Raw genomic sequence first — 15,022 nt, forward strand, 5'->3', positions numbered from 1 at the left:
CACCCCGGTGGACCCAGCTGCGAGTCCCCAGCAAGGTTTCTCACCTCCACTCCCTTGTCAGACATCCCTCACTGCTCCAGCTAGAGAGCAGAGGGACAGGGCCAGCTCTAGTCTCTGGAGCAGACAGCACAGCTCAACTCAGGGCTGCAAACCATCCTGGGATGCTGGGGGACTGTGATTTAACTTGAACCAGGAAGGGGTCTGGGACAGAAGTTTCATAAACGGGTTTGACCTAAATCAGTTAAATCTGATACTACATTCAACCAGGTTTATCTTAAACCAGTTTCAGCCATTTTGAAATGGTTTATGTGCACTGAACTTCTGGTCTGTTACAGGTAATGTATATAATGTTTAAACCAGTTTCTGATCACTTAAACTAGTTTATGTGTAACTTTTGGGTATTTATACATATACCTTTTCATCCTGTGACATGCTGGAGATCCAGTGGGTCAGGGCTGACTCAGTGAATTGAGTCTGCTCCACATGTGAGCTGATGCACACTGTGCTGTGTCACGTGCAGTTGTATAAATGGCAAAATGTGTGTCAGTGCATAGAAAATGGTAGTGTTGTGCTTTTGAACTAAAACACCTTTGAGGTGTTTTAGTTCAAAAGTGTGCCACTGCCATTTTCTCAGCACTGACGCGCATTTCACCACTTACACAACTACATGAGCTGCAGTGCCAGGGACTTTTAAAACCACCCAGCACTGTGGTGCGAGCATGTTGTCATAGGGTTGTCAACTGGGGTATGCATACTCCTGGGGGTACTTGGGAAGGTTGCAGCGGGTATGCAGGGATGGAGTGCCACCACCTCCCAGGAGCAGGGCCGGGTGGGGGTGAGGGCAGTGGCATTCCTCTGTAGGCTGCACAGGCCAGGGGAGCTAGCACATGGCAGCCGCTGCTGCCACCTACCACCGTGCGCTGCTGCCACTCTATGTCTGGGTACACACCACCCGCCCGGCTGCCGGGGGTACACCTATTAAAAGAAGTTGAAAACCCCTGGTGTAAGCTATTTGCTGCTTCTGTATTGTATTGAACATTGTTTTATTTATAGTCTATTGACACTTTTGCATCTATTTCTGCATATCTGCTTTTCAGGTTTTAAATTAACCTCAGATACAAGTAATCAATGAGTAATGCTTTGAAATCATTTTGTTTAATGCCTTAAGACTTTATATCATTTGTGAATTTTGTCTGATGTCTTGTTTTCTATTCCAGTTTATCAATGAAAATTTTTAATTAAGACCAAACCAACCATTCATCTCTGATAATCAGCAGGATGCCTCCCCAAATCAATTTAAGCACTATTCTAAGTAATACTTCACAAGCAGGACTGTCAGTGCTGGTTGTGTAATTTCCAGTTACTGCTTCCTCCCCACAGCACCTTCCCCCCCTCTAACTCTGGTTTGAAAGGTGTTTTTGGCAAAAAAGATGCAGCAACTTCATTGAAGTCAAATGCAAATGAGCTCCCTGTGGATGAACAGTAAATCTGAATGAGGTTCTTGGGTTTTCTTCACTTCCATTTAGGGAATTGCAGGTTTCAGGGGATCCCCTGGACATCCTGGTGACGAAGGTGGAATTGTAAGTAAATGCTGTTCCTTCATCTTAAGGAGACATTAAATAAAGAACTATCTTTTCACTTGTCCACGTGTGGTACTCTACAGTGCACCTAGACAGAGTGTGGCTGAAGATGCATGGACACAGGTCTCTCTTGTAGCTGAACCAAGTAGTGTGAGGGAGGGAGAGAACTTGAACCATTGTGTGGGCTGTGACTTGGCCTGCTGCAGGGGCTGTCTGACCTTTATTACAGTCCCCCTAGTACAGCCTTCTAGTCCTTTCTAGTGGGTATGGAGGACCAGCACTTTATGATCACTCCACAAACTGTACTCAGGAACTACAGGGAGGGAGAGCGATCAGCAAAATTCCTGTTTCATCGTCAGCCCAGCTTTATAACTGGTGAAAGCTAAGGACTTCTTTAACTTATACCCTTGGTGTATACTCTCTAAGGGCTGGATCATACTGCAGCATTTGGTCCCGAATAGTTATAACCAACTCGCCTACACATTGCCTAAGCCTGACTCTAGCCAAGACTTTGTGAGACCAAAAGCAATGGAAGTAGGACTGACAAAAAAGTTGTCTTCCCCATCAGATCCCCAGTGCAAAGGGCATGTACTACTGCATTTCTCATATAATGTAGGGACTTCTCTTTCCTAGCACTGCATAGGTGACATAATGACCCCCTGGACAGTGTTTGTTCCTTTCCCTCTTATTTACAGCGTACAAGATTATGCATGTCTCTTCTTGGTCTCAGCTCAAAAGTCTGACTCTCTAGTTCATATGTATGCCATTAATTCTGGCAGTCCCTGTTACAAACGGAGATGTCGGCCAAGATGATAGCCACCATACAAGCCATCCCAAAAGGAGCAGGGAATAAAGGAGGGAAAGCTGAGGCCATTCCAGGGAACATATTCCATCACCTCAAGGTCCCTTGAGTACCTACCAGGCTGCACCAGAAATCTAAGGAAGTGGACACATGGCATCTTTACTTTGGGATAAATTGTCTTACTTCTGAAGTAGAAGTTGAGCAAAAACGTGATGTGCAAGCTTACACCAGTGCAAGTCATACTGCTCTGGGATAAAGTTACTTCACAGAAAATGAGGTGCAATTCTATGTTGGTATAAGTTACCCTGCTGTAGCAGTCATATGTCCTCTTCCTTGGTCAAGTACATCTAAGGATAACATTTTACTCAATGCAAACTGGCTCATCTGTCACCTAATGCCCTGGAACCTCTGAAAGCAGCTAGCATTGGAGAGTTAGTCTTTTGTCTGCTCCTTACTACAGAGTGAAATCTGAGATAAATTACTTCATAGTAATCGTGTTGTGGGCTCACACCCGATGGTAAGCCTAATCAAGTTCTCTATATTCACCTCAGGAATCAAGCGAACATGGCTGGAATTTTGAAGTTCTCATTGCGTGACAATAGCACGTGCAGGGATTAAATTTTCCGTCTGCCTATGTCTAAGCTTCAGAAATTATATATCATTGCTTGTAAACAGATAGTGAATGTCTGCAAGCTTTATTGGATATTTGCACTACTTTGGAAATGTACTGCAAAATGATTTTCCTGATATCACAGAGAGGCTGTTTTAGAGGTGGGGACAGAACTCTGATCTTCTGAGTTATAGTTCTTACATACAAGGCCAGCTTCCCAAAGGTTTCTAGGTTGTCTTCTGTTTTTTTCAGAGATGAAATGTTACTATGCATCTGACTCATCAACTGTTGGTTTATACATCAACTCTAGAGTCTAGAGACTTGTAACATATAAATATAATCCTTTGGTGACAGACTGTCTCTATGAAAGGAAAGAAATATTCAGTGCAAGTTTAAAAAATAAAGCAGCAAAGAATCCCAAACCCTAGACTATCAAATATTGAAATGTTAGACTCAGAAATGTTTATCTGGGGACAAAGCATAATGTTTTATAAGGGCATAAAACCCGGATACAGAGTAAAATGTTAATAAGCAGATACTTGGAATGAAATTCAAAACGTTGTAGGATTCGATCCAAATCCAGTGAAGGCAAGATGAAGATTCCCATTGCTTTTCAATGGGCAATTAGTCAAGTTTCTAGTGCAGAAAAATGGTGATGTTTAAAGAACTCCAACTTGCTTTAATTGTAGGTTTACAAATATCAAGTAACATAGTTTGGTTTCTTTTAAATAATATAGGAATTTTAACAGTACCTTTTTGCTTCTTAGGGAGAAAGAGGTCCTAGGGGTATCAACGGAACTCTAGGAGACAAAGGATGCCCAGGTGTTAGAGGTCTGAAGGCAAGTGTGTTACTTGAAAGCATTCCTTATCTTTTATTTTTATTTTGTTTTGTTTTTTTTCCATATACCAAATCGGCCCCTACATACATTTCTTTTGCTTTCTAAGCATATTGGGATAGCTGCATCTAGTTCTTAGAATACCAAGGTGGCCCTACAGAGCACTGCACAACTATCTAGTCTTGGCTGGTTACTGCTAGAACAAGAGCACTACTACAGTGGCTAAAGAATTGTGACCAGCTGATCTTCCAATGAACATTCAGGTCATTGAAGCTGCAACAGGAACTGAAGTGTCAGCTTCATTTTGAAGGCATCAGTTTTTCCATGAGGTTCCAAGGAGCTTCCTGGTTTATTCCACACACATTGATTGTATTTTGCACCTGTCTGTTGTGACAGCAACAAGATTTTCCTGATGGGTTGGTCAGCTCTTGGGAGCACATCATTTACTCTGTGGTGCAGTTAAAATTGATACGTTTTTCCAATAGAGAGAAATTAATTTGGCTTCTACAGCAAACATCCAAATTTAGTAAACCATCTGCCAATTTTTGCTTCTAAGGCGATAAGAGTTAAAGATCCTTTTATTACTGTTATGAGTGATACATTTTAACATTAGATTTGATTTTGTCTCAGTTGGGGATCTATGTACAACAATATTATAGATTCATGTCTTGATTTACTACTATATTCATATTAACAATGTTTTATGTTGGTGGGCTCTATTTTTAGTATAATATTTGTACTTCAGTTACTTCAAACTTATTTATATCACAGTTGTATGTGTTTTGTCATTTTCGGGAGCATGGCATTTAGCTCAGTATCCTTAATGAATTGAATAGAATGGAATGGAATTGAGTTGAGCTGGTGTAGTTCAACTATAATGAGTTTTTTTTTTTTTCATTTCAGGGAGCAAGAGGCTATCGAGGAAGCCAGGTACCTCTTCTTTAAATAGAATCAATTTTTACTAGTAAATCATCTTTTCCTTACACACATGATTGTGTTGTATTTGCTTTATGGATATATGAAAACTTGCTGGAGGGCAAAGGTATCAGAAACCAGGTAAAATTGGCAAAATCTTGTAGCTAGTCATTGTAACTTAATGAACCTGCGTTTGGATGTGAACTCCCCTACGCTTGTTAAGAGCCGATGAATATGTCGATTATTTGAATGCCATTTTTCCACAACCGCAATAGTCTCAAATTTGACCTAATATGGCCAGCATAGAAGTCAGTATTTATCAGTATTTTGATATGCCAGGGTTGTTTCCTACTCCACAGAAGTGTAACTAGTGGGTTTTGATTCCTGGGAAAAACCTTGCAGGGGGGAATGAGGGTTGCTGGGCTCTGGGAAAAACCTTTGCTGGGCGGGTGGGCAGGACAGGGAGAGAGTCACTGTTACCTGTCCTGGGGACTCAATCCCCAGCTGCTCCTATGCAGAACAGTATGCTTGACCTCTATTGGTGCTGCTGCTATGTTTGGTGCAGCTATTGGTGCTGCTGCTATGTTTGGGTTTGGGCCTGAGCAGTGGCATAGAGCCCCACACCCAGCTGCTGCTCTAACTGTGGTGTGGGGCTGTTCCTAATTCTGCAGCACTGTGGACTATCTAGGGAGCTGCCACTTTGGTGCCTCCTGTAAGTTGGTGCTTGGGGCCAGTGCCTCATTCATGCAGTTAAGTTATACTACTGCTATGCCAAGAATCAAAGCATGGCTACTGAGAACACAGCCAGAGCTAATGGACCTTCTGCTAGCTCCAGTAAGCATGTTCTAATGGGGTGGGAGTGTGAAGTGGGAGTGCCAAAGCTTAAGGACAATTCCTTTCAGATTCCTTCTGGGCTGGGCAACATAGTTGGCTGCAGTAACTTGAATACCAGCATGGAGTAAGAAAAGCTGCTGGAAGAAATCATTTTGAAAACTGATTACTATAAATGTTAACATTTATTTTATGGAATAAAATAATTAATTTGCAAGCTTTTTTTTCACTATCCAAACAGTCTTAACAGTTGGGTAAATGCTTACAATGAGAAATACTGCCTTTTAACTGGTGTTCACACTTTGATTTTGTTGCTCTGCTATTTCAAGCCTTCTGACTACCTCTTTCTCAAAGAAGTACTACTATTAGTTATGAACAAGTCCTGGAAGAGATTGACCACTATTAGCTTGTTTTCAGAGATGCCAGCAAAGTCAGCCTAGGGAATAAGTATGGTTAAGGAATTGCTAATACTGGACACTAATTTTCACTAGCAAACATGACCTTGAATCATAGAAAATTAGGGTTGGGAGGGACTACAAGAGGTCTTCTAATCCAACCCCCTGCTTAAAGCAGGACCACCCCAATTATATCATCCTACTCAAGGCTTTGCCTAGCCGAGTCTTAAAATTCTCCAAGGATGGAGATTTGCCAGAGAGCTTGTGGAGTGTGACCCAGTGTTTTATTACCCTCCTAGTGAGAGTTTCCTAATATCTAACCTAAAGTCCCCGTGCTGCAACTTGAGACCATTGTACCTGTTCTGACACCGCTGAGAACAGTCCAGCTCCAGCCTCTTTGGAACCTCCCTTCAGGTAGTCAAAGGCTGCTATTAAATCCCCCCCTTGGTCTTCTCTTCTGTAGGCTAAATAATCCCAGTTTCCTCAGGCTCTCCTCGCAAGTCACGTGCCTCAGCCACCTAACCCTTTTCATTGCCTCTGCTAGACTCAGGTCTCCTATTTGTCCACTCTTTCTGTACTGGGGGGCCCCAAACCTGAACATAGTCTCCAGATGTGGCCTCACCACTGTTGAACAGAGGGGAAGAATCTCAACAAAACCAGTTCCATGATTCTCAATTAACTTTTTAATCTTAATTGCTCTTCTTTAATTACCATAATGAAATTTCCTTTGGAGAATATATATTTTTCAGCATTAGTGCAGTTATCTAGGATGTACTTTTCCAGCTTAGCCGTAACACATGCTTCAGTAAGCCAGCTCACTGTGTCCACTAAAGTTATTTTAAAACATTGGAAACTGAAACTTACTTTTCACTCCCCCTCCCCCACCTCAAAAAAAAAAAAAAAAAAAAAAAAATTCAATGCCTGTAACTTTGTATGGTTGAGACAGAACTTTGGGCTCTTGCAGCCCTTTTAAGATAGTTATTTAGAAAATAGCTGTACTTACTATGAAGTTTGGCTCAGGTTTGCCAAAGTAGGAAGAAAAAATAATAACAAAAAAGCAAGAACAAAATAATGATCATTCATTGGATGATTACTAAATGTTTTCTAGAATATTTATGCAGGAAACAATAATTTAAGAGCTAATAAACCTGGGATTACCTTATCAAGATTTGGAACAAATTTCTTTTTTTCCTACAGTATTTACAGAGCCCTTTCTAATTGTGATTATGTGCCTTGTGATTCTGTAATGCATTCAATTACTGCCAAAGCTAAGTTAAAATTGACAGCTCTTAAATATTTTAGGCTCTAAATAAATGCTGTAATTCTTCAGGATGATGATATTCCCAAGCCTAATTTTTCTTCCTCACAGTAGGTTCACATTATAGGCTATTGTTATTACTATTTTACAGGAAATAGGCTTCAAGGGACCACTGCTCTTTGCTCTAATTTTAAGTGAAATATGACAGTTTAAAAACAATAGACAAAGAGCAAAGCAGTAATGCATGGGAAATTGTGTGAATGTCTTAGTTTTACTATTGCTATCTAAAGAATTTCAGTTCTGGAAGCAGTGCAGACAGCTTTCACATTCTGGAATCCCTTTCCTACTCAGCTGAAGGGTTGTTGGATCCTCACTAGTACTGACTTCTCAGTGCATTTAATTCCTGCTACCCTTAAGAAAGAGTAGTCAAACCCAGGATGTCTCTGCACTAATTAAACAGCCCCCACCTTAGCTTTAAGAATGTTTTGATGAACTGCAGTTAAAGACATTCACCTTTTGGAATTAAAATATATTCCCAAAGTGTCAAAATCAGTGCTGATTACAATTTTATTTAAACGGTGCCTTAATCTGTCCCAAATGTTACAGCATTCTTCTGTAGCTATTTTGCCTTTATTGCTATCAGCTTTGAAATAGGGCAACCACATTACAAAATGGCTTAAAAAGAGCTCATTACACTATACAAACTTTCACCAAAAGTACAAGAATTTTCGTATGTTGGATCAAATGCTAGTGCTTGTGTACTGGAAGTTGTCTGGCTTTTGAGGATGTAGCAACTGGTAAAGAGACACAAAAAACCCCCCCAAAACCTCAGCCCAAAACAGAGTTCATATTCTGTCAGAGGCCCATAATTCTAATTTGTATTCTTTTAAAATTCTTTTTATTCTTTTAAAATTCCCCAAATCCATAAAAGGCTCTGTCTTCCATTTAGAAAGACTTGGTCCTGGCTGAAAAGAGCTCACTGAAGCTAACATAAAGATTGCTGTTTATACCAACAGGGTGAGAGAGGTATTGATGGCACTGATGGCATCGATGGAGAGAAGGTAAGCTTTAGTCATACTTACACCATTCAAGTAGTGCAGCTTATCTAAAAGAATAAACATTACTTTTCTTTCTTTTTCTCTTTGTTTGTCTGTGGATCTAGGGAGAACAAGGGTCTCCTGGACCGTCTGGAGAAAAGGGCAGCACAGGGAGACGGGTAAACTGTTCAGTAGTAATTAGTATTCAGGACTGATGAAAGCCATTGTCATTTTTCCAAAATTTAGTGCCATCTCTGTAATCTCGGAGATTTATTAATAGCTGTATGCTCTCTACTTATGAAATACATAACTTGTGTATATCTGTGCAACTCCAGTTACTTAAATAGAACTCTGGTACTTTATTGCAGGGAAGACCTGATCCTCTGAATTGAACTGTGCTATGGCTACTTTTGGTTTCTGCTTCCTAATTGTTTGTGCCTCCTTCCTGATTTAAGGGTGGAAAAGGCTCCAGAGGAGAATCAGGGGAGCGTGGAGAGCCTGGCCTAAGAGGAGACCACGTGAGTAAAACCTGTGCCATCTCCCTTACATTTTGCTAGATTGGAAAGACTCTCATTGATGTGAACAGCACTTTGTGTCCAGATTTGTCATGTGGTGTTCAGACTGTGTAATAGCCAGGGGCTTGGTGCCTGACATCTGTGGACGTTCAAAGATGCAAACAGATCTTGATACATTGGCAGTGGCCAGGAGTACAGGCCCAGGGCCTCTTACTGATCCTTTTGCTTCTTTTTCCATGGCAACACAGATCTATCTGGAATCATTTTGTCATGCAGCCCCTACTGATGGTCGAACTGAAACTCTCCCCTTTAAAAGGCTTTAAAAGAAACTCATGGACTGATTTCTAGAATAATGTAGTACTGTAGAGTTAGCTGCTTTTTTGGCTTCTCTTTCTGTTGCTGCTTCTCCCTTCAAACTGTTGGGCCCTAATCCCATTTACAGGCTCCTGCAGTCTCTGGGTAGGAGTCGTTGCTCTCCCCAGCACTACGGGTTTAGGTGTTTTCAGGTGCATTTTGCAGCCTTCCACTCCAGGCAACCGCAAGTTTCATGTGGCTCTGACTAATATATAGTGTTCATACAAGACCAATGTAAGTGATAAGTCTTAGGTTCCCAGCTTAATCAGTGGGGATGCATCTCCACCTGCGTTCCTTTGCTCAGTCTTTCCTCATTTAGGAGGCTGTCCAAGCACCTCCTAGCACTTAACCTTTGCTTATACCACACACTGAGCTTCCAGTCTGTCAGCAGTTTCTAGCATGTTGTGTCTCTTTGCCTTCTGTCCTGATCCCTGCCCTAGTTCCTTGGTCCCTGGTCCTGGCTTCCAAACTTGGGTTTTTGACTTTGGCTTGTCTTCTGGTTTGCTCCTACTGTTGGTTTGCCCCTCAGCCTTCTAATGTTGGCTCAGCTTGTCTCTGGTTTCCAGTCTTTGGCTAAACACACTTAGCTTGAGACCTTGGCCTCTTATTATAGGTGCTGACTTTTTAGTGGGCTTTGAGCCCCATGCATGCCCAGACGAGGCAGTGAATTACTTCAACCCAGCTTGCCCACCGCCTGTAAAGATTGGGTGCTTTTGGTGCTTTTATTTAACAGCTGATTTAATCAGCTTTAGCTAAAAGCACTGTAGATCCCCACAGAAGCAGCTGATCTTTACAAACGCTGCAGAGCTGGGGTAAAGTAATGTGATGCTACTTTCAGTAAAGCACTTCTTTTTCTATGTCTGCAAGCAGCCATAGAGATCTAACATGTAAAGACAAAACAGCTATGGCTTGTGGGAACTGAGCCTCTGCTAATTTTTTTGGTGGGTGCTGGAGTCCCAGAGCACCCATGGAGTTGGCGCCTATGTCTCTTATCTTAGACTAGACTTTTGCTCCTTACCCTTGACCTTTTAACTACTCTAGAAGATTGTGATGACAGGAATACTGTGTCCGGAGTCCTAATAACTCTGGGTGAAGTCGGTAAGAGTTTGGTCACATCACAGGGGCCAGAATTTCACTCCATTAGTTTAACTGCATTTTCTTCAGATCTGGTGATCCTTAACAAAATCCATTTTAGTATAACGTTTTGCTCAAAATCATTCACCAGATACATTGGTATCCTGAGTAACTACATAACCAAAGAGTGAGAATGACCATGTAATCACAGGCTTGAATTCACTGCCCGTAAAGATAATTTCTTTCCATTGCTTTGCAAAAAAGCTTTTTGTTTTTGTCTGGAATTGCAGATGTAAGAAGACTTTGTCAACATTGTATACTAAAGTAGTCCTTTAAAAATTGTTTTTATCAATTAAAAACATAATATTGTTTTGTAATCCTGCTTGTTTTTAGCTGGAATAGCAAAGGGAAAGTAATGGAAAATACTAAACTTCTGTTTGACTTTTCTAGGGGGATTCTGGAACTGACAACTATATTCGTGGCCATAAGGGTGAAAAAGGAAAACCTGGGCAGCAGGTAAATGGTCAGCTTTGAACTATTAAAGGCCACTGTTGGCCTGCAGAAGAAGGAACTTATGCATGCTACTGGGGGTTGAAGTCTCTTGTTTCTTTTGTTTTATGACTTGTGCCTGTAGCACCAGGTTCTGAGGCCCTTTTTATCACTGGCAATTCTCAGAAACCAATGAGAGGAGGGATCCTTGCAATGTTGGTCACATTGTGCCAAGACTGTAGCAACATTTGAACAAAAGGAAGATGTGGTACAGTTTGTTTCCTCTTTTTACTACAGGAGACTTCTTAGCATAAATTGACACCACAAAATTAATTTTTTCTAGCCTTACAACCATAGAATACTGGGGATTTCTTCAGCTACACTGCTGGACAAACATCTTGAGTGCTTTGAACACCTGTGCGTTAGAATCCATCCTAGTCCAACACACTGCTAGAGGCAGGTTCATTCCTGTCTGAACTATTTTAGACCCTGCCTCAAAATATGACACTATTTCTTCAGAACAGGATTAAGTCCCTTCTGATCTGTAGTTAAGAACTTGAATGTCTGCTTACATCTCTCTATATTCTCAGGTTAAACTAAATTTGCTGGAAACTCTTTAGGGCACGAACCTGAAACTTCCTTGATATCTGAATGGGTGCCTTGACTTCTATGGGACCTTTAAGTGATTCTGTTGTTTGAATAGAAGGCCAAAGGAGCCCAGCCCATATTCCAATGGCTCTTGATATCCAAGAAGTAAGGGAGGGTTTACTAAAGAGTTCTTGGATATCGAAATTATGAGACATAGTGGGGTTAGCATAATGTTATGATATCTAGTCACAGATTGAGAACTTCTAGTTCACTTTTGAGCATATACACATCCTTGGAGTAATCCAAAGCCCACTGAAGTCAATGGAAGAATTTCCATTGGACTTTATTGGGTCATGTCCAAGACCTAAAAAATGGCCATTTTTTACATAATCATGGTTCAGGGAAGATCTGTATTTTAATAGTGTCTGGCAACAAAGGTCTCTGCTTTCTGATTTTATCTTTTTCCTGGAATCCTTTACATCTATTTCTCAGAAAAACGGAGGAAAAAACTTTTCAAAGTTACTGTCTAACTCAGCATGTCATAACTGGTAGGAACTCAAAATAATCATGTTCCTTCTGGTTACATACAAAATATTTATAATTAAGGGTATAACACAAGGGTCAAACAACTGTATGGTACAACTGGTTACAGTGATATTGCTTAGAAAAAGAGATGTTCTAGGAAAAGGATCAAAAGACGGCTGTAAAAACAAAATGTATAATTACTCAGGTCTTGTTGAGGTACAGGAAAGGACTGTGATATTTAGATTAGCTCACTTTCTTTTTGTTTTACAGGGAGAACCAGGAACAGATGGAGTACAAGGAGGTCTGGGACCAAAGGGCTCTGATGTAAGATGATTACTAGAGTGTGGGGGTAGTTGATCTATAGTTCAGGATGCAACAATGTTTCCATTGCTAAACCTAATTTTATTTATGTGAAGCTGGCAAGTTTATTTAGTTCACTTGAGATTGAGAAGTGCGCAAAGATTGAAGGCAAACTTGCTGCATAGGAATGTAGGGCTGGAAGGGGCTTCTCAAGGTCATCTAGTACAGCACCCTGCTCAAGGCAGGATCACCCTGACTAAATTATCCCAGCCAAGTGTTGGTCCAACCTGCTCTTAAATTTTTAAGGATGGAGATTCCACAGTTTCTTGAGGTAGCCTGTTTGAGTGCTTGAGCACCCTCATAGTCAGAAAATTCCTCCTAATAGTCTACCTAAATTGCTGGCAGCTTGAGACTACTAGTTCTGTCTCATACAGTCATGGAGAGAAGCCCATCTCCATCCTTGCTTTTCAGGTATTTGAAGATTGTCATCAAATGCCCTCTTGGTTTTCTTTTCTCTAAACTAAATAAACCCTAGTTCTTTCAGCCTTTCCTCACGTGACTACATTGCTGTAGTCATCCAGAAAATCAAGGCATTGGGCTCCTAATTCTCATGGATTGGCTGTTGACTTGTATGTCCTAATCCAGACAGATGAAGCCCCAAATGGCTTCCAGTGACATTTAGTATGGTCTCCAGTGATATTCACTATCTAAAGTGACAAGACCAGAGCTGTCCTTTGCTTAACCTTAGCAGTGAGAACATCATCCTGCTGAAGATGGTTCAAGCATCTTCATGTCACATTTCCTATCAACTGAATGACTGTTTTGTTAATTTTAACACTTTTGTAATTTTTATTAATGTGAATTCTCAAACTTGACTTCACCTTAATCTAGTTTTTGTCTGAGGGTAGGCACTTCTGTTGTTTGACCTAGGGCTGTTCTCTTTTTTTCATGGCTAAGTCTATAGTTTTGGTTGTAATTTGTCTTGCCTTTCATTTGTAGGGTGAAAGAGGTCGAAGAGGTGCTCAAGGCTTACAGGTCAGTGACCATTACCAGTACATGCTGTTTGCACTTTATTTTTATACCATTACATCTCAAGCCTGAGCTTCTGCCTATAGACCTGGATGAATCATTTGCACCAATATGATTTATGTAGATTTTGTGTGTGAATGGAAACTGTACTGGAATACAAAGTGAACAGACATGCATCTGCTTTGAGGGAGCTGCTCGCAGTAGGCACTATAACAACACCTTGCCACTAGGTGGTGGAGAAGCTGCTGGCAGCCTGTTTGCCCGGAAAAAAATATTTCTGTTTCCATCCAGAGAGAGCCGATATCTTAACTGGTACTGCTTACCCTTGGATAGTTTTATTCCTGATGTCTCCCTAGGTATTTCTGCACTGGATTTAAGTTATCTTTAAGTAAGTTATGTAGGAATTTATACAATCTGTCTGCTCCTTCTTAACACTAGTGTAAAGTCTGGTTAGACTGATGTAAATGTGCCAGGGCCCTTAGAAGGGAAATACCAGTGCGAATAGATCCTCACCACTTGCATTTTATAAGTCTGTTTCAAATCTAGTCAGTTTTTGGGTCCCAGAAAACACCTGGCCAGAAGCCCACTTGATGCAGACACTAGAAGTATAAAGGACACTCCTAACTTTCACTAATATAAAAGTCAGCTTCCAGCGATTTTTTTGCTGGTTCATAGGTGACATATTGGGGGGAAGGGGTACGTGCCTCGTCAGATTTCTGTGGTGGTTCACGGAGTATGTGTGGGGGTCTACAAAAGGTAGCTGTGCTGCCGCTGCTCCAGTTTCCCCTCTTGCCAGAGGCTGGGTGAGCGACAGCAGTAGGCATTCCAGCATCACCAGGCAGAGCCTGTTGCAGCTCCTCCCATGGCGAGCAGCTGCCGGAGCACCAGCAGCAGAGCATGGCTGGGTAGTAGCACCTCATCCTGTCCCCTGTTACTCCCCCAGGTGGGATCCAGCACTGCTGCAGGAAAAAGAGAGAGATCCAGAGGGGTCTGTGCTTCTGTTTCCCAGTTTTACCAGAATTGTGCTTCTTCTCCCTTTCTCCCCCTTCACTATCAATAGTTACAATCTCTTTTATGTTCGGTTTATGTAAACCAGAATAAACTGACATAAACTAAGATTTGAAAAAAAATAAGCATGTGGGCTTCATTCTTGGAGCACGAGGCTGAAGCATCTCAGATTTTCTTCCCAAACGATATAAGCACACACATCTAAGTAACATGGAGGTATAAGCAAGGCATCATCTTTCTAACCTTCTCCAAATCCTTAAGAAAGCTCTGTTATCACATGATGATAACAGAAGACAGGGTTTGGTTACATTTGGCATACTGTCTGGCAGCCTCACAAATTTATGTTTAGGTAGGCTCAGGTTTTAGGAATGAATTCTGCATGGGATGTTTCAGTTAGAATGGATGAAGATCCAAGAACAGCTTCTGGTTCATATTGCAAATTTAGTGAATGGCTTGTTAAACCCAAGTCACAGGGCTTTAAGAAATGTGACTGTAGAAAGCCTCAGAACTTACTCTGAGGCTTCTGAAAACTTTTCAAGCATTCTAAAAATAAATTATTTGGGAAAGGCAAGAGCTAATAACTGAGCAGAAAGAAGGCTTGCTGATAGGGATTTGCTATTTTAAGCCTCCTTGGCTAGGGATTGATATTCAAAATGCATGAGCCTGAATTGATTCAATCTTTGCAGGTTAGTCTAACCTGGGTAGGCTGAACCACTTTGTATCCACATAGACATCACCTCTGAACTAAAAAAAATGCAGGCACATACCTGCAGTGGCTTGGGCTAGTAGCCAGGGGGTGCTAGGGCAGCCCTACCTTCCCTTTCATAGTGCTGGTGTGGGGGAGTGGCTAGGCCCAGGCAGGATGCTTTGATCTCC

General features: G+C 41.3%; 1 protein-coding gene across 1 annotated transcript in view; it reads left to right on the plus strand.

The window, feature by feature from the left end:
* LOC109291740 (collagen alpha-6(VI) chain-like) overlaps nucleotides 1-15,022 on the plus strand; it is a 128,914-nt gene that overhangs the window by 78,623 nt on the left and 35,269 nt on the right. The window contains exons 14-22 of the mRNA XM_019508834.1: nucleotides 1,527-1,580; nucleotides 3,760-3,831; nucleotides 4,732-4,758; nucleotides 8,244-8,288; nucleotides 8,390-8,443; nucleotides 8,720-8,782; nucleotides 10,658-10,723; nucleotides 12,080-12,133; nucleotides 13,109-13,144. Coding sequence (XP_019364379.1) covers nucleotides 1,527-1,580; nucleotides 3,760-3,831; nucleotides 4,732-4,758; nucleotides 8,244-8,288; nucleotides 8,390-8,443; nucleotides 8,720-8,782; nucleotides 10,658-10,723; nucleotides 12,080-12,133; nucleotides 13,109-13,144 — 471 coding nt within the window. The remainder of the gene's footprint in view (nucleotides 1-1,526; nucleotides 1,581-3,759; nucleotides 3,832-4,731; nucleotides 4,759-8,243; nucleotides 8,289-8,389; nucleotides 8,444-8,719; nucleotides 8,783-10,657; nucleotides 10,724-12,079; nucleotides 12,134-13,108; nucleotides 13,145-15,022) is intronic.

Source organism: Gavialis gangeticus, unplaced genomic scaffold (genome assembly GCF_001723915.1).
Source record: "Gavialis gangeticus isolate Ggan-Ray unplaced genomic scaffold, GavGan_comp1, whole genome shotgun sequence".
In the NCBI taxonomy this organism is placed as follows: domain Eukaryota; kingdom Metazoa; phylum Chordata; order Crocodylia; family Gavialidae; genus Gavialis; species Gavialis gangeticus.